The 18,866-nt window shown below is 48.7% G+C and overlaps 1 protein-coding gene across 1 annotated transcript; it reads left to right on the forward strand.

The window, feature by feature from the left end:
* Positions 1 to 484: 484 nt before the first annotated feature.
* znf296 (zinc finger protein 296) lies at positions 485 to 11,821 on the forward strand. The gene is made up of 3 exons (XM_076141022.1): positions 485 to 983; positions 3,621 to 3,962; positions 8,125 to 11,821. The coding sequence occupies exons 1-3, from the start codon at positions 932 to 934 to the stop codon at positions 9,891 to 9,893; spliced, it is 2,163 nt and encodes a 720-aa protein (XP_075997137.1). The 5' UTR covers positions 485 to 931; the 3' UTR covers positions 9,894 to 11,821.
* The last annotated feature ends 7,045 nt before the right edge of the window (positions 11,822 to 18,866 follow it).

An 18,866-nucleotide genomic window follows, 5' to 3' on the forward strand; every position in this document is an offset into this window, starting at 1 on the left:
AGAGATGTTCTTACTCACTGTCACATCACTATGAATGACTTATGCCTCAGTTATTTTAGTTAAGCCTAATTAGAATATGAATAAAATGTGTATCCTTTTACACTTTTTGGATACAAATCTGTAGATCTCTCCATCTACTCACACTGGTACATATAATCCATAAATTATTATTATTTGCAGTCCATTTCGGGCATGTTTTGCACATTCTCACTATTCTACATTTGACTAAATATTTAATATTGTTTGCAATTATAGTTTGTGTGTGCGTGACTGTAACCTGTTTTTACTCGAACTAGTGAATCGGAAGTTTTGGAGGAGTTGAGTCCCCGTGTCTGTCACTAGATGGCGCCAGATGTCCCCGTTTTTCCACCGAGATGAAGATGAAACGCGGCGCTGTTTAAAGTTTTGTTGTCACATCGCAGGTGGACAAACGCTGCGGCGGCCAGAAAGCAGAAACGAGAGATTCCCGTTTGTTGTTTTTGTTTTGAGCTACTTCCTTCTTCCTCAACTCGCTCTGCAATTTCAAGAATGAAAACATGGAGAAATGAAGTTTGAAATCAAAGAGGGTTTTGTTTGTGTGATACATCGCAACGTTTTAGCGCCGCATCCAGGAGGGCGGGGTCAGGGTCGGCGGAGGCACCGGGGGCGGGCGGTGCCTCCTCTCGCCCCTGCCCCCTTTCCCCCTCCGCTGCGGGGAAGAAGCATGAACTTGAACACCGCCTTCACTGCTCAGCAGCGCGGCGCGGCTCCTCCTGACAGTGTCCGAGCTTAGAGGCATCGACCCCCCGCTGATCACCTCAACCGGCCTTACGGTCAACTCACCCACCCCAACAAGGAGCCCCGCGGACCTGGACCTGGGACCGGCTGCTGGACCTGGTTTTGCTTTGGTGCCCCGTAAAGGTGCCCAACGCGGAACGGAACTGCCGACGCGATGTCCAGGCGCAAACTTGGAAGCCGCCCGCAGCACCTGAGAGCAATTCAAGGTAAGAAGCGGACAGAAGCACCGGGCCGCCGCGTCCAGGAGACACTTTCACCTTGTTTATGTCTTTATTTACGTTATTGGTCAATTGAGGCACTGGCCAGTGATAAAAAAAAATCATTGTTATTTTGTTTGTAGCAAAAACAAATACATTAATTATTCAGTTAATTAACGATACCGGGCAGCTTGTTTAAGTCTCCAAACATGTAACTCTGATTTTATTGTATTATATTCAGTTGTAATGACTTCCCTAAAGACGCTGCTGCTCTGCCTGCTGCTCTGGCTGCAGTTGTTTGTTGGTGTAGAGGACCGACTGGTTTTTGTGAGGCTACAGGTCCGAACACGACGGTTAATATTTCGCAGCTCAGGCGTTGATCAAGTTTCCCGGTTGGTCTCCACCTCGTCGGGCCAGTTTCTCCCGAAACTGTGGGGCCTGTGCGGCGCGTCCAGCCGGCGGCCTCATGGGGCAGAGCAGCGACCTGCTCACTGAGAGAAAACAAACAACAAACACACACATCTGTCATGAATGCACTTCACCTGTTTCATTGCAGATGCTTTATTTAACTTTGGGACCACACGTGACAAAGTGTTTCGCAATAAACACAGATAGGAGTTAAAAATATAACATACACATTTATATATATACACACACACACACAGCATCAGTAAGAGTGTGTGAGTGTGAATCCTTCATCACTTTCAGATCACAAAGAAAAGGACTGGAAGAAAAGGGAAACAAAAGCCATTTGTTTTTTTACAGTTCTCTACTGGAGACCAATGGTGCGTGTCTGGTGTGACCACAGGCCCTATGTGTGTGAGTGTGTGTGTGTGTAACCGCGCCTTGCATGTCTGCACAAACAGCACAGGGCCTGAAACAGGAAAGGTGACATTTTTCTCTAACTACTGGCGAGATCCACCTTCACACTGTACTGTCTGTACCTGTCCTGTATGATCCTAGCCCGGGCAGGTGGATCCAGTCCAGGGATCAAGCTGCCGCCAGATTGAGCAACACAGTTGACTGACCCCTCCCCACCCTCCTCCCCCTCCCCCTCCCCCTCCTCCCCACCCTCCTCCTCTTCCTCTACCTGGCCTGAAGGTGGAGACGATCATAGAAAAGGCTAAAGTTTGCTCAAGCTCTAAGTGTTTGGTTTAACTCTCCTGCAGGCAGATTGTTCCCATCTGCATGCCCGCTGCTCCACACACACACACACACACACACACACACACACACACACACACACACACACACACACACACACACACACACACACACACACACACACACACACACACACACACACACAGCGGACCACACACTCTTTGTCAGCCTAACCCTAACCCTGAGCCTGATAAACTGTCTTTACGGGGATATCTGCCGTGACGTTTAGCGTTGAGGCCGCGCTTATCATCAGCACCTTCAGTCATTTTGCTCTTTTATTGCAATCCACTTCCTGTTGAGAAAGTGTGTGTGTGTGTGTGTGTGTGTGTGTGTGTGTGTGTGTGTGTGTGTGTGTGTGTGTGTGTGTGTGTGTGTGTGTGTGTGTGTGTGTGTGTGTGTGTGTGTGTGTGTGTGTGTGTGTGTGTGTGTGTGTGTGTGTGTGTGTGTGTGTGTGTGTGTGTGTGTGTGTGTGTGTGTGTGTGTGTGTGAGCGAGCAGGTGGCTGTAATATTGTACAAGAACAGAAAGTGTGTGTGGCTCGGAAAACAAAATTCCAAAGTCAAAGTTCTGACACACACACACAGTCTAAGAGGCTTTGAAATTCTTGTTACTACTCTCTGACTTTAAAAACATAAAAGTATGAAGTTTTATCTCAGACTCAATGATGATTCCAGGACTTTGTGCTCCGTTTGGTTCAAGTCTCTCGCTTCAACGTTTTCAAACCCATCATGGTCCTCCAGTCACTGATGAGGTTGCAGTTCCTCTTCAGACGATCAGCTTGGCTCCGTCTCGCCCTGCTGCCTCCCAGCCGCTTCACTGACAGGAAGTGGTCAGTATTGGCCTGGTTTCTCTCGAGCGAAGACATTCAACTGAAACGAGCGGCAGCAGCGTCCGTTGCTCCATTTCAGCCTGAGACGCTCAGTGATGATTAGTGTGTCAGTTTGGTTTGTAGTGGAGAGTTTGAGCTGCGATCGTGGTTGTTTGTCTGTAAGTTGTTGTTGGTCTCTAACAGGTCTGTAGGGACACTTGAACAGGTCTTGAATGGACCCTTATGGATCCACGTTAAAGCCTCTAAAAGCTCCTGTACATAAACGTAAAAGCTTAAATAGATGCAAATATGTTCATCTCTGACCCGGAAACCTCTGTGTGTATTGTGCTGTAAGAGAACCACGAACATCTACACACTGATACGCTGTACACAATCCTCCTGGTGAACTAGTTTAGACGTCATTTACGCTGTGAACTCGCCAAAACCGGTTTGCCATGTTGGGCGTCTAATCCAAACTCATTAATGAAGACGTGGCGACTGTGAGCTGCAGCTGTCTTGTCTCTGCCAGAGCTCTTTCTTTTAAATATTAAGGTGTTTCAAACTGTGCAACCCCCTAAGTGTACCGTGAGCTGATGGGTTCAGACCTCATGTGGATCAGAACCTGAGCTGAGTTGTGATGTTTTCTGATTTCCCATAATGCTTTTTTGGTTCCAGATGCTCCTGAGGCAGCGGATGGCACAAACCCATCTTCATCAGAGGAGCGGCCCACCCCTCCTCAGGTCAGGGCCCACGAAGGTCGCGACCTCCTGACCTGCGGCCAGTGCAGCCGGGCCTTCCCGCTGGCCCACATCCTGGCCTTCATCCAGCACAAGCAGGGTGGCTGCCGCTCCAGGATCCAAGCCCCCGACGCCAACGCCCCGCCCTCGCCTGCCAGCCGGGCGCAGCACAACATGGCCGGGTCCAAGCTGGGACCGGGCTTCATCGAGCTGAGGAGAGGGGGCGGAACCTGGGGGGAGGAGCCCAACGTGAGGGTGAAGGCGGAGCCAAGCAAAACAGGTGAAGAACGAGGCAGCTTGCTAATTAGTGACTCTGATTTTTAGCGTTGTGTTTCTCCCCCTCACACAAACAGACACACACACACACACACACACACACACACACACACACCTCTTCTTTTCACAATGCCCCCCACCCCCTCCCCCGTCCAGCTCATTAGCTAGCTGTTGCCATTAGCAGACCTGCGTGAGTTAGCGACGCACGGGCTAATTGCGTGGAAAGGTTAGGCGTCAGGAGCGATGCAGGGCCCTGAGGGTCCCCAGGGCTCCACGCTGAGCACCTGAGCTCCTCTGCATGTCCCCGGCTGTCAGTCTCTGAGGTGGAGTGTCCAGGTAAACACACTGCTGCCATTCACTCTGGACAACACACACACTCAGGCTCACACTCACTGACACACTCCAGTCGCTTCCTCTCGTGGGGAGCTGCTAAAAACAGTGCGGGAGGGTTTGTTTTTGTTTTCGCCAGTTTGCTGGTCAGACTGTGGGCGTGTCCCTCCTGCTGCCATGACAGCGACTCATGGAGGACCTTGCATCATGCGCCGCTCCTCCGCCGGCGCCCTCTGCTCTGCCCCGGGCCGAGGCCACCAGAGCTCCTGGGAATCTGCTCCCCACCACCGCCGTCTTCTCCTTCTTCTTCTTCTAATTCTTCTTCTTCATCCACACTGCAATCCTCCTCTCGTCCCTCTGTGTCCTTTCGTTGTCTTGCCTAAATCTCGGTCCCTGTTAAATGTGCAATGTCTTAAAATGCTGACAGGACAGCAAAAGGTGTTTTCCCTTCACACCTCCTCCACAGGTGTTGTTAACCCTTACATCATGCTTAGATGAAGGCCAAGACAAAAGCGGACATGTAAGAGATATGTGGCGTTCGCTTACCAAGTCATAATAATCTGATTGAATGGATCCTTGTTGTCTGTAGATGTTTGTGGTCCTCTTACAGGTCTGCAGGTCTTTGAATGGAGCTTTGGTTAAATGTAGTCAAATGGCTGCGGTATCACTTTAAAGATGTTGGTTTTGTGTCACGATGGGCACAAAACCAAAAATGACCACCGTGAATTTCCATTTAAAAAATCTCTTCATGTAGTAGAGAGTTTGTGGCTTTGGTGTTTCACATGTGAAGCTCAAACTGACTAAAATGGACGCAGCGTCTTGCTTCACTCGGTAGGTACGAGCGCCCCTGTGCTCATGTCGAAACTGTTTGTCACTCACACACACACGCACATGTACACACACACACACACGTTAGCAGTTCCTTCCTTCCGTTTGGACACACTTGTTTTTCACGTCTCACTCTTTCTGCCTCTCACACTCAGTCAGTCAGACGAACTTGACTTTGATGAGGTTTTAACACTAATGTGGCTGCGCTTGAGTTGTAAAGACGCTTTCTTCGACGTTTAGAAATTACGGTGTGTTTGTGGAAATGAGTTGGCTCGTGTGAGTTTTGTCTTCTGTGGTTTCCATTGTTAAACTGGGCCAAGCGGCACAGGAGAAGTATAGGAAGTTTAACTTGAGTGGCAGACGGTGTGTGTTTATGTGTTATGTGTGTGTTTTTAGTGATATATATGTGTGTTAAGTGTGTATTAAGTGTGACCGTGGGAGGTGAAACGGTTGGTCCTCGGCTTCGTGATGACTGAAAGTGAAAGGGCCGTTATCTCCTGTGGCGTCTGCAGTCATAGTAGAGGTTCATCATTACAGTACTGAAGCACTTTGAGACTTTGAATTTGGGGGACTTGCAGTTCTGGAGCAGTGGGTCGAGTCCATAAAGTCCAAACGTTGAGTCATTTAAGTCTCTATTTCTTTTACCCGAGTGCTTTTTCTAACCAGTTTAATTTTTGACTGAAGTGATTTTTGAATGAGGTCACTTTCGTCATTTGCGCCTCTCCTCCTTTGACTGGAGACGGATCGGCCGTCTATCAGTGGAGGAGGAGTGAGGCGGCGCGGGGCGAGCGAGGGGGCAGAGAGGGATGGATTACTGAGGAGCGCCGTGCATCTGTCTCATTCCTTTTTATTTATTCTCCTTGTTTGTTTCCCCCCCCCCTTCATCTCCAGCCCCCCCCCCCCCCCTCCCCCTCCCCTCCCACACACACACACACACTTCTTCCTCTTCTTCTTCTTCTCCTCCCCATCTTCAACACACTTTTGCCGTGCCCTCTTTCAGCTCCCATAGCCCCCCCCCCCCCTTCCCTCCCTCCTCCTCCTCCCCAGGGAGAGGAGATTCTGCCTGCTGCTCGTTAGCGCTCGCAGCCAATCTGCATTTTTAATTAGTAGTTATTGCTTCTGCTTAATATTCAAGTGCTACCCCGGGCCAAATGGGAATCCTCACACACACACACACACACACACACAGACACACACACACACACACACACACACACACACACACACACACACACACACACACACACACACACACACACACACACACACAAAAAGCCAGAGAGTGAGAGTGGAAGGGTAGAGCGAGAGAGAAACCGGCGGGGTATTGTGTTTCACTCCAGGACCCCAAGACAAAAGCCCCCCCGCCCCCCCACCCCCTGCCCGGCCCCCCCTCAGGGAAAGATTTGGAGGGTTTGGGGGGCTGAGCGGCGGTGGAGTTGGAGGATGGGTCTGGAGTACGATACCAAGGGGGTGACATATATTTGCGACCCCCCCCCACCCCCCACCACCACATTATCATCTTTTCAGCTTTTTCCTTTTATCTCTGAAGGTTTGACCCCCCTCTCCGTCTCTGCTCTCGCTCCTCGGCCCGGTTTGTTTATTTAAAAAAGAGAAAAGAAGAAGTAGTTTCTCGACTTCTCTGGGGGGGGTGTTTTTTTCCGTCCCTGGACGAGGGTAAAGGACTCAAACGCCTCTACGGACATGGAGGGAGAGAGAGGAGACAGAAACAGTTGCTCTATTTCTCCCTCCTCCTCCTCTTCCTTCCCCCCTCCAGTGAGATACAGAAGGATTTGACTTGAGGAAAGATGAAAGAGGCTTATACCACAGTCGGCTTTGAACCTCTCCGAAAAATAGAAGCAAAAAAAAGGAACAGTCCCCCCCTCCGGCCCCCCCGCTGCTTCGATTTGGGGATCTTCTCTCCGATTCTGATTTATGCAGAAAGACCTCATTTGTCAGGCAGGCTGAGTCAGTGGCTCATTTGCATAAAGCGTTCGTTTTCCACGTTCTGCTAATTAGCAATTTGCAGCTTAATTGGAGAGCGGCTCTCGGTGAGGAGACAAAGCTGTCCACGTATGAAAATGTCTCCAGATGTACGTCCTGTCTCGTGCGGCCTCGTCTCTCCTCTCTGCCGTCGTCTTCTTCTTCTTTTTCTTCCTGCCTCCATCTTTGAGTTTGTCACTTCGCTCCTTCGACGATCCGGCTGTCCATCAGTAAACGCCTCTAACACAAAAAACATATGGAGGTAAATGAACAAACCTCAGGAGGGGAAAGTCAAATAGAGAGAGAGATTGCCTCCTCCCTGTCCTCCAACGGCCAAGTGTGGAACAGCAGCCGAAGATGAGGAGGAGAAGAAACAGATGATAAAGAGATAGAAGAGAGTGAATAACAGGAAAACAATGTTATGATAGGAACGATTGACCACTATTACATTAATGATGCGATTACGGCACAGCCCTAACAGAAGTTAAAGAGACAGGGACAAATGCCTGACTACGCAACTCTCTCTCTGTGTGTCTCTCTCTCTCTTGCTCTGTTTCTCTGTGTCTCTCTGTGTGTCTCTCTTCTTTCAGTAAAACTTTTTAGCTTCCACTGAGAAAATAAAAGCAGTTGCCATGACTCTTTGCTAGCTTAGCAGCTGTGTTGCTACAGTATGCACATTATGCAGCAGAGATGAACCGACTAGCTAGCAACATGGTAACATTCTGTTTAGAGTCAAAATGCACATTTCCCTTAATTGTGAAATGAGTCGATGTGATGTCTTTGGGGAAGTTGACGTTGATGTCTCGTCACTTATCATGTCACCACTGAACATGAACACGAGGGGTGTGGTAACAATGCTAGTTTGTGGCTAGCTAGGAATACTGGCTACTTGAGGTGTAGTGATACAAAGTAGCTTGGAATTGGGCCATGGAACTGTTATGAATCCACTTGAATGATTAATCGAGACAGTTTGACTAAAAATGTTTGCTTATCTAAACTATGTGTGTGTGTCTGTGTTTGTTTTTCAGTGGCTGAGGAGCCTTCATACTTTACCTGCCAGCAGTGTGACAGTGTGTTTTCATCAGCGTGGGCTCTCCTGCAGCACGCTCAGCACTCACACTCCTTCAGCATCTACCAAGAGGATGAGGAGGATGAGGAAGATGCAGAAGGAGGGCGTAGAGGAGATGGAGGGTACAAACCTGCCACAGCCACTCTGGATCCACGCCAACTGAGCCAAGCGCTCGCCTCCGCCTTCCAGCCTTCTGCCGCCCGCCTCGCCCGCTCCCGCACCTCCACATCCTCCTCCACTAACCTGCAGCCTCTGAACTTCTCCGTGCGGCTGAGGGAGATCGCTGAGGGGAACACCAGCACCGCCACCGGCAGCTCTCCCGTAGGCCTGATGCTGTCGCCCGCCTCGTCCCCGCCAGCCGCTTCCCCCTTCCCTCAGACCGGATCCCTCCAGGGCGACTTCAGCTGCCAGCTGTGCGGCCATTCCTTCCAGTCGGTGCGCGGCCTCTCTGCTCACCGCAGGACTCACGCCTGTGAGCGGCCGTATCACTGCGGCGTGTGTGGTCAGGCCTTCGGCCAGAGCGGCCACCTGGCCCGACACATCAGGAGCCACCACAGCGCAGGCTTAATCGGTTACGAGTCGATCGAGACGGCCATGGTCGCGATGGAGGAGGAAGCAGCACAGAGGCCGAGGATGAGAGGGAGATATCCGACGCAGCCAGCTGGAATGATGGGAAAGGGGGTCGTCGGTGCGGGACCTGAAGTGAGACCCCAGATCCCCGCTGAGCTGGACCTGACCATGCCGAAGCACCTGGCCATGGGCTCGGGCCTGATGCTGCTGGCCTCTCAGGTCAGGCCGTCAGACAGGGAGCTGCTGAGGCTGTACCAGCAACAGAAAGACGGAGCAGACGGAGGCGAGGAGGAGGTGGAGGGACAGGTGGATCCCCAGCATGCCTCGCCCTGCGCCAGCCCCTCCGAAGGCTCACTGGAAAGCGGCGAGACGGGGGGCAGCGGCGAGAGCGGCATCGCTAGCGGCAACTGCACGCCCAAGCGACCAGAGCTGAGCGAAAGAGTGCGAGGAGTCGGCGAATGGGAGAACGAGTGGAGCTCAGCCAAAGTGAGTGATGCCGTGCAGGAGTGGCAGAGGGAGAATGAGCGGAGAGGCGGGAGCGTAGGAGGAGATGGAGGAGGAGGCGGCGGCGTCAGCGTCAGCAGTGGAGGAAACAATAACACCACCGTCACTTCAACTGGTAAGAAGAAGAAGGACGAGGCCTGCGAGTACTGCGGTAAACAGTTCCGTAACAGCAGCAACCTGACGGTGCATCGCCGCAGCCACACGGGCGAGCGGCCGTACCGCTGCGGCCTCTGCAACTACGCCTGCGCCCAGAGCTCCAAGTTAACGCGCCACATGAAGACGCACGGAGCCCAGGGAGTCAAAGCTCCATTTTTATGCCAGTTGTGTGCCGTGCCCTTCACCGTGTACGCCACACTGGAGAAGCACCTGAAGAAAGTTCACGGCCTGAGCCACGCCACCGTGGGCGCCTACGCTCAGGCCAGCGCTGCCGGGGCTCTGGCTGCTGTGAAAGCTGAAGAGGAAGCGGTGGTGGTGAAGATGGAGGAGGACGAGGCCAATTTGGATCAGATTGAAATGGAAGGCAAAGTTCAAGGCGATATGGCAAAAGGCATGGAGGGGGAGGAGGAGCTGAGCCATGCGGTGTACGGGGAGATCCCGCTCACGAGTCCCACCGCCAACGAACTCCCAGCTGAGACTTTGACCTCTGCACCATGAGGCCTGCTCACGATGACGACATGTAAAGACTCAAGAGAAATGCACACAATATCTTCCACCATTCGACAGTCAAAGTACACTGGAATCTCATTTAAAGAAGCAGCTGAAGCACTATAGAGCACACACACACACTCGCACACACACACCACACACCAGCACTAAGGTCCAACCGGCTGTGTTGTTAATAAGTGTATGCAAAGCTGCTGTGTGAAACTAAGTGCCTACTTTACACCACAGAACAAAACGAGGCCATGACATTCAGCAGGGAGATTACCACAACCCTTGAACAGGAAGTGAACTGCCACGGTCCACGCCAGCACAGGAAACTCATCACCGTGTTGCAGTGCAGAATGCAAAAGACGCACGATTTCATCTTCCTGTTGACCCACTGGACATTTGCCGTGAACATTTAATGTTCACATACACTTAAAAGCTTTGATGATGCTGCGATTACAGCAATAAAGTCGTGTTTCCCCTTTAATGTGCCACAATTCGGCACAAATCAACGTTTAGTTACTCAGAGTAGCAGGCCTGGTACGCCAAGTCCCCTAGATTCAGTGCATGTACACGGCGGCTTAAACGCATTTTTGCCTTTAATCGCAGTAAGGACAAAAACCGGGAGTGCATGTAAACACATACAGACTGTCAGCTCACACATTAGATTATATGACATAACAAAGCATAGCATAAGATTGGTGGGGCAGATGGGCGGCAGTCATATCACGCTGCTGAGCCGCCATTGGTTCCCTTTTAAAGAGCGAAGCTGCCGGGGGCTGAAACGAATCCGAACGCTGTCCGCCTGCAGTTTGTCAGTCTTCTTTTTTAAAGGCGCGCGGTTGTCACAACACTTTACACTTACCGTCATGTTTACAGGGCTCAGGGGGGCCGGGCCAGGCTGAGCGCCCCCTGACTTTGTGACAGTATGTATGGATGCTTATTTTCCTATTTTTTTATAAATGTGAATAAGGAGGCTTTGAAGTCTCACCTACTGATGTTTTCCACGGTTAGTTTCTATGCATATATATGTATATGTGTAAATATATATGACAAACGAAAAAAAACAGCCGCAGTTTGACTCACTGTACATGTGAGACGGGTGTGTGTGTTATTCCTCTCTGTTGTGATGGTAATTTCTCTTTTCCATTGTTTACATTTGTAAAGTGCCGGACTGTTTGAAGCTGGTGCATGTTCTGCAGCCATAGGAAATATTCCGCGCTGTTCCTATTGCCTGTGTTTGAATTTAGTCCTAATTTATGGATGCTGCATGATGGTGATTGTGTAACTGAAAAGTCTGTTAAACTGCTGAACTACAGGGTGGAGGAGAGGAGCCGCCAAGCGAGCACTTGTGTGTGTGTGCGTGGGTGTGTGACTTTGGCTTGAACCCGCTGTCCTGTGATCTTGTGTCCAAAGCGTGGCATAGCTCTCGGTAATCGCTGCGGCGTGCTTGTGACGTGTAGTCGTGTGTCAGAGGAAGGACGGTCTGAGCTCAGGAACACAAGATAAGCGTAGGGGAGCCGCCGCGTCATCTGGAAATCTGTCTGAACATAGAAATGTTACTGTCCAGCCCAAGGGCCACCAACTGTTTTGTAACTTTTCCTGATGACTTTGTAGTGCAGAGTCTGATTTCTTGTCAGGGAGACTCCATGTTTGGTCACTTCTTTGAGGAGCGAAGTGAATGAGGGGAGTGAATGTGAGTGTATCTGTTCAGGGACATTTTGTACATACTGTAGATTCAGATACTTGCTGTTGCTATCATTCCTGTTATTATTATTATTGTTGTCGTTGTTGTTGTGTTGACCTGCCTGTCTCTGCTCCCTCCTGCCCTCCACTTGTGAAGCTGTTCGCCTCTGCTGTCTTTGTAACCTCAACACCTTTTTTTTTGTTATCTACTTTGTCATGTGGAACCTCAATAAAGAGTTGAGGCAAAACATTTGGTCTGGTGTGTCTCTTGTGCCCGCCCGCTCCCTCTCACATGCATATTTATCTCTCAGTATGTCGGCCGCCTGCAGATTGGGTCCAACAACAAAGCTCTGGAAACTATTTTAAGTCTCTTCCTCACTCGGATGTCGTCTTTACATGCCGCGGCTCATTCCTCAGAGGACTACAGTCGGCGCTGATCTATTAATTTTTAATGTGAGTGTTTGGATTAGGGACCCTCGCTCCTTGTTTACATCCCTCTGATGTTGCCGCCTTTGTATAGAATTGCCAGAATTCCAATGTGTTTGCTCTCTCTGTAAGCGTGTCATAGTATATGTTTGAGCAGCAGTCAGTCATTCTGCGTGTGACGCATGTTATTTTGGCTTTATGCAAGTTGTGGGCGTTAATAGGACATGGCTGACTGCGATTTCTCAGGATATGAGATGTGGGGGTGTGGAGGGTGTGTGTGGGGGGGTGGAGGGTGGGCAGCAGCATGGTTATTGTTTGTGGGCATGTTAGGGGCAGAGCAGGGTGGGTGGGGGTGTCAAGGGGTTGGGATAATTGCTGACTCCATTTTAAAGGGATAAAAACCACTGCACCAGCATCCCTGGCCTAAGCCCCGCCCCCTCTAATGAAAACCAAGTTCTGCGATCCCTCTAGCTCATTAACAGCAGGTCTTTTAATGAGCTTTCAACAGGGTGGGGGCTTGGTGGATGAAAAGGGGGGGGCGGGGGGGTTATTGCACCAGATGCACACACGCCCACTCCGACCAATTACCATTGTGCTGTAGAGAATAAGGAGGAAGTGAAGACAGAAGCCATCGACCGGCCCCTCGGACCCTGATGACTCGGCTGGCGTGTTTCTCTGCACAAAGAGAGAGCGTGAGAGGAGGAGGAGGAGGAGGGAGGACAGGTAACATCCTCCATCACTCTCTCTGGAGTCCTGCTCCGGTAGCCGTGCCCTCCCTGACTGTTGGGCGCTACAGCTCGCGCCATTTGGTGCTCGCTCAGGCCCAATTATGTAAGGTAAGGTGATATGCAGCACAGTATTCTACAGCCAGTGGATATCTGTTCCCGTCCCCGAGTGCCCTTTGTCTTCCTGCCCCCTCCCTGCCCTCCACACCTCTCTTGTTTTTTAGTGTCTCTACCACATAGCACATTATAAGAAGGGTAAAATGTTCATTGTACCTAGATTGAGGCAATAAAAGGATTTGTTTTCTAATACCAGAGAAATACGCCTTAGTCTGACTGTGGATTATGTAAATATATTTGATGTGTGGAATATTTTTGATATTTCTAATGTAATGGGGAGGACAACTTTGCATTCAGTACACTGAAGGCTCGACAGACTGTCTCAGTAACGAGTGCATGTACAGGCAGTGTGTGTGAGAAGATGGGGCCCGAGCATTGACCCTTGAGGAACTCCAATTGATAATCAGTGTGATTTAGACTCCCCCCCCCCATCCCCATCATGGTGCTGAGAGGTGAGGACTAGAGGATGACGGAGGACACACTTGAATGTTGACGATGCAAAGAAACCTCTACAAATAATTTGTATATGAAAATAGTTATCGATGGACCTTTAAATGCGTCTCCAAAGAAGCGAGTGTACTTGGTCCGGCCGGTCCATCTGACAGCTCGGCCCTTAGGGGTGCTTATGGAGTGGTGCAGCAGACGTGAGCTCTTATCAATCTCAATCTTTTGGCAATAATGTTACTTCTTGTTTAAATTCAAAATGATTAACTACCAAAAAATCGCTCACAACAAAGGGAATGCAGGAGCTGTGCGTGCTTTCCTAAAGGGCAAGCCTGTGGCCATAAGAGGCTCTTACTTATGTATGAGAAGATTGTGCTTTATCATGTAAAAAGCCAATTAACTGGGGTTTTTAATTACATTTCTCATGGTATCCAGTGTGAAGCCGGGGCCTTTCTTCACAGCACTCACACGGCAGAGTGGGTACAAGCGCGGCAGAGGCCGAGGATTAAAGGGCCAATGGAGACGCGGATAACGAGAAAGAAAATGATGCATTCGGGAGCGATCAGACAAACCACAAGCCTCCCTCTGCTCTTTATCCTCACTCAGTTCCCACAATCTCCACCTTCTCTCACCCGTCCCTCCTCCCGCAGTGACCGCAGAGTGAAACCTGAACCCTGGAATTACACCGCTTCACCTCTCCGCCCCGGCCCTCCCACTCCTCTAACCCCTCGCAGTGAGAGTGTGAGGGGACGGGGCTAGAGGAGACATCCATCCGTCAATCCTCTGCTTCACTTTTGCCATTCAACACCTCCACATAATAAGAGAAGGGAAAGACAAGCAGAGTCTATTCTTCCAGGATGTATAATGTCACCGAGTGTCGCTCAGAGCACACTGGGGGGAAAGATGAGGCTGGAGGGCCTTTATGACACAAGATTGGGCGTGTGTTCTAAGCAAGAAAGAGCCTGAGTCCATTTTTGACTCAAGTCGAATGGCCAAATTCGACTTAAACACAAATACTTCAGTACAGTTGTGTTGTGTGCATGAAGTTATAAACATAAACAACACAAAAGACGAAAAAACAGGGACTGGCAGCAAAGCATATTTCAATATAAGGTGATTTTATTCAGATTATGGTTCATACATGACATTTGAAAACAATGATTTATAACATTAAAAAATAGTCAAATCCAGTTTTTATTGTGTATGTAAGCATACATGTGGGGGGCTGTGTGAGTGAGAGGAACTGGACAGGGGCAGAGGAGTTGTTGATGGCAGCATTTGTCTCATCTATCACAGTTAAAACATTTGTGCTGACATTAGAACTCCTCTTCGTTCAGCTGTGTTTATTCTGTTTGCTCTTGGTTCCTGGACCGCAGGTCAAGCCAACAGGATGAGCCTGTTTACCTGCGGATGTGCCCTATAAGTTATTAGCTTGTATTGGCCCCTGGGCATCAGCCTGCATGTAGAGACAGGACGGCTGGTGTGTCAGGAGGGGTTACTTCAGGGATTACTGAGCTTCTTACCAACGGACCTCTTGTGGGTCTAATTTGACAGAGATGGTGCCCACTGAAAACCCAAAACAACACACCTGTGCTCACACGCACACTGTTTCCCAGCAGAGAGGCGAGGTCCATAACAGGGCTGTGGGCTAAGTTACACCAGTCAGTGTGTATGCAGATTGACTTGTTAGAGCAATGAATTAGAGGCACTGGTGGCCTGATGCAGTACTGAAACACAGCGACAGAGCCTTCACTTGCTTCTTGTGGGGGAGGGGCTTCTTGTTCACTGCTTAATTTCACGCCGAGCCGCGTCGAATGTTAAAAGGACCGTGGCCTCCAACTTTGTGAGGAAAGACTTGATTTACACAAAAGTTGTATGTAAAAGGTTTTGCTGAATTTTGACTTCAAATGGTCCAGATTGAAAGTCCAGGCTGGAAAATATGGTATTGTGTTTGATGCGATTGAGTGACAGAATGAGGTCAGGAGGACAAGAATTATGAAGGATAGAGTTAAAGACAGAACAGCGCTCCTGAGATGAATTCTTGCTGTAAACAATGACAAAGGGCATTTTTTACTTTTTTTTTGCTGTTTATTGGTAATAATAATCTTTATTTGGAAATGAGACTAATTACAACGCACATCTGCTCTAGAACAAACGGCTGGATCACAAATACAACCAAACTACAAGCAGAGGAGGCGGAGGAGATAATCAGACAGCTGCCCGTTTTATTACAATCTGTTAATCAAATGTCTGTGACACACACACACACACACACACACACACACACACACACACACACACACACACACACACCTCTTCATTTTGCACCTGGTGACCCTCCTTGGGAACCTGACACACACTATTTTTCAGTTGCACAGGTAAATACACACACACACACACATACACACACACACAAAGGTCAGTTTCCTTACTTGCCTGGCCTGTACAAAAATGCCAGAAAACTGGATTTGACCCTCAATACTGCACCGCCCAGCCCCTCTCTACCTCCTCACACACACACACACACACACATACACACACACACACACACACACAAACATACATGTACACACACACACCTCTGCGGGTCAGAGGTGGCGGCAGGGTTGCACGCAGAGTAAGGTTAGAAGGTGGGAGTTTGGGCCGTGACAGGTGAAAATGCTTTCATGTTTGTTGGCTGCCCTGCAGGCCTGAGGGCAGGTGAGCTCCAACTGCTAACCGCCTCCACCAGAGCCTCCTCATGTATCAACCATACACTCTCAGCCTGTCATACACCGTATCTGGAGCACGCTCTGTTTCCCTCACACGAACACAAACATTATTTGTCTGTGCTGCAATTAAAGATATGAGTCAGATGTGAACTTCTATAGATATTTATATATATAAACGTCTACAGTATTAGTGCGGTAGGTTAAAGGTATGTGGTCACGTAGCCTGAACAACTACATGGAACACCTACGCAGCTATATTCACACAAAATGGGGAAAGAAGTAGGACATCTTGGCTCTCGAAGGAGTTTTCTGACCTGCATGGTTGAGAGGATCTGCTTGGTTGTAATCGTTCAGCGATCGGACAACACACACACGATAACAAAGAAATGAGAGAGGAAAATACAAACAGTGATATGATCCCTCTCATCTGACTTCTGTTTGCACATTCCTTCTAAGGTTTCTGTACATTGTGATGTAGCATATGTGACACTGCCTCCCAGTGGACACATCAATGCCTACACGAGTATAAAAGAGAAGCTCCAGGATAACAACCAAGACCTTTACATACCTGAATAAACTGACTTAATATTCATGATTCAAGAGTCAAGATATTTATTTTTACATCACATAATTCAAGAAGAAGAGAGTAAAAAGGTTTTGTTCGACCTTGATATTGCAGTACATACAAACATTAATAAAATAAGTGTAAATAAGCAATAATATTAAATTAATAAGATTGAATTCAACTAGGTTAAGCGCAATATAAAGTGTGTTAAGTGTAAAATGTATTTCTATGTAATAATAATCATGTAGGTTGTGAGTATACTTTGATTTATGATGACATTAATCTCATTACATGATCCTCAAGAAAGAACCTAATTAGAAAGTAACACAATGGAAATACTCCAACACTTAAGCACTGAGCAGCAGGTGTAGAGACAAAAATGAAGTGTAGCTAACAGTAGAAAGTAATTCCTTAAATATGTACAAATCCTACCAGAAATACGTCCTGTACAATGATAATACTGATGCCATATAAGACATAAAACCCACCTCAGTGGCTGGTGATGGTAGTATTATAGGGATTTGTTTTCACACTGGGGATGTAATTAACTTCCCCCTCTCCATCCTCTGACCCATCTAGGCTCATATGATGTGTGTGTGAGTGATGCAGCAGAAAACAGGTTGGGACAAAGCCGGTTAACCAGCGGGCAGAGAGAGAGGGACGCTGGGCTCCTTGTGTCGGGGTCGTGGGATCAGAGGAGGTCACGGAGGTGTGGGAGTGTCTGCTCAGCCCTCTGACCTTTGTCACTGAGGCGTCCTCTAATCCAGGCCTCAAAGACCAGACGGACATAATGGAGAGCCCATGAATGGAGTTAAATGGTGACCATTAGGTGGATCTGTGTCACCATTCTTCTTGTTTGTTTAGCCCCAGCCAGTCTTACGTTTTCAGTGTAATCAGGCATGTGATGGAGGAACGGCTTGAGATGCAGTGAGGGGGCCATGCGGTGAAGAAGCAGTGTGTTGGAGATAGATCCCCCCCTCTCCGGAATGAATGAATGAATGAATGACACCGGCACAAGGAGGGAGACCGGGGGAGGTAATTGGATGTCCACTCCAGACAGTAGACTGAGTTCACAAGTGGCCTACTCAGGAGGCCAAAGCACCCCCACCAAAAACAACTGCAGGCTGATAATCCCATATGTGTGGACAGCTGATCTGTCTCACCCTGTGATGAGGATGCAAGCCTGCGCTCTGCTGAGGGCCTCAGGGATCCACTTTGGCTCCTATTCTCTTTTCCCTCTGGATGCTTCCTCTGGACCTAATGATTTGGCGTCGTGCATCTTTCATCATCATTTATGCAGGCGACTCTCAGATGTATCTTCTGATAAAACCTACTGACCTCAGCGGGCTGTAAATCTCCACAGGAATGCTTGAAAGGTGGAACATATTGCATTGTGTCATTTTAGTTAGTTAGTATTAGTTTCTATTGCTTGCTCTACAAATACAGTTACATAATAATATTACAATATGGGCCTTCTACACTTTATATGCTGCAGGATGTGGTTTGTGTGTGTGTGTGTGTGTGTGTGTGTGCGTGTGTGTGTGTGTGTGTGTGCAGGCTATACTGTTTGTACTGTTTGTAACTACAGATGTTCCTACATACAGGTGCTTGTGTGTATAGAGCATATACATGTACACACACATCCAACAGTAGGTAAGGTGTAAATGTGTGTGATAATGTTGTACATCAAAACTATGTTGTTGCTGTCACATGGGCCACTGTGTGAGTATGAATCTGTTTTGTAAGCAGGTACATTTGAGGAAAAAAGACAATGAGGTCACACAAGAGAATTCATATGTTTTTATTTTCTGTATTTGTCTTCATGTTACATTCATACTTGCTTCTCCTCACACAGGCAGTGGGAGGGCACTTATCTGCCATCAGCTGGAGAATACTGCCACCTAGTGTCAGTCTGCACACAACTTCACTTTTACTTTTATGAAAATGTGTGTGTTAACACTAAATTCAGGAATATATATGTACAAGCATTTATATTTTATTTGGAATTTAAACAGTCACCCTTCTTTCCAGTCTCACTGTGCTGAGGAGCTTCCTGTTCCAGCTGATCATCCCTGTGAACAGCTGTATCAAAGCACACCTGAGGTTCATTCACTTGAGTGGATCTGATTTTGGAGGCCACGTGTGTCACCTGACAGTCGACACTGCAAAGTCAGAGTAACAAAGAAAATCATGAGGTCATTGCAGCACAGATGTCAAAGATTCGGGTCCAGAGGAGCTCAGTCGATCTCTCAACGCCCCCAACTCCTCCAAGAACTGTCAGCCCAAACAAACTGAACATACGTAG

Source organism: Genypterus blacodes, unplaced genomic scaffold (assembly GCF_046128005.1).
Source record: "Genypterus blacodes isolate CSIRO-AG114 ecotype Tasmania unplaced genomic scaffold, CSIRO-AGI_Gbla_v1 ptg000003l_1, whole genome shotgun sequence".
In the NCBI taxonomy this organism is placed as follows: Eukaryota; Metazoa; Chordata; class Actinopteri; order Ophidiiformes; family Ophidiidae; genus Genypterus; species Genypterus blacodes.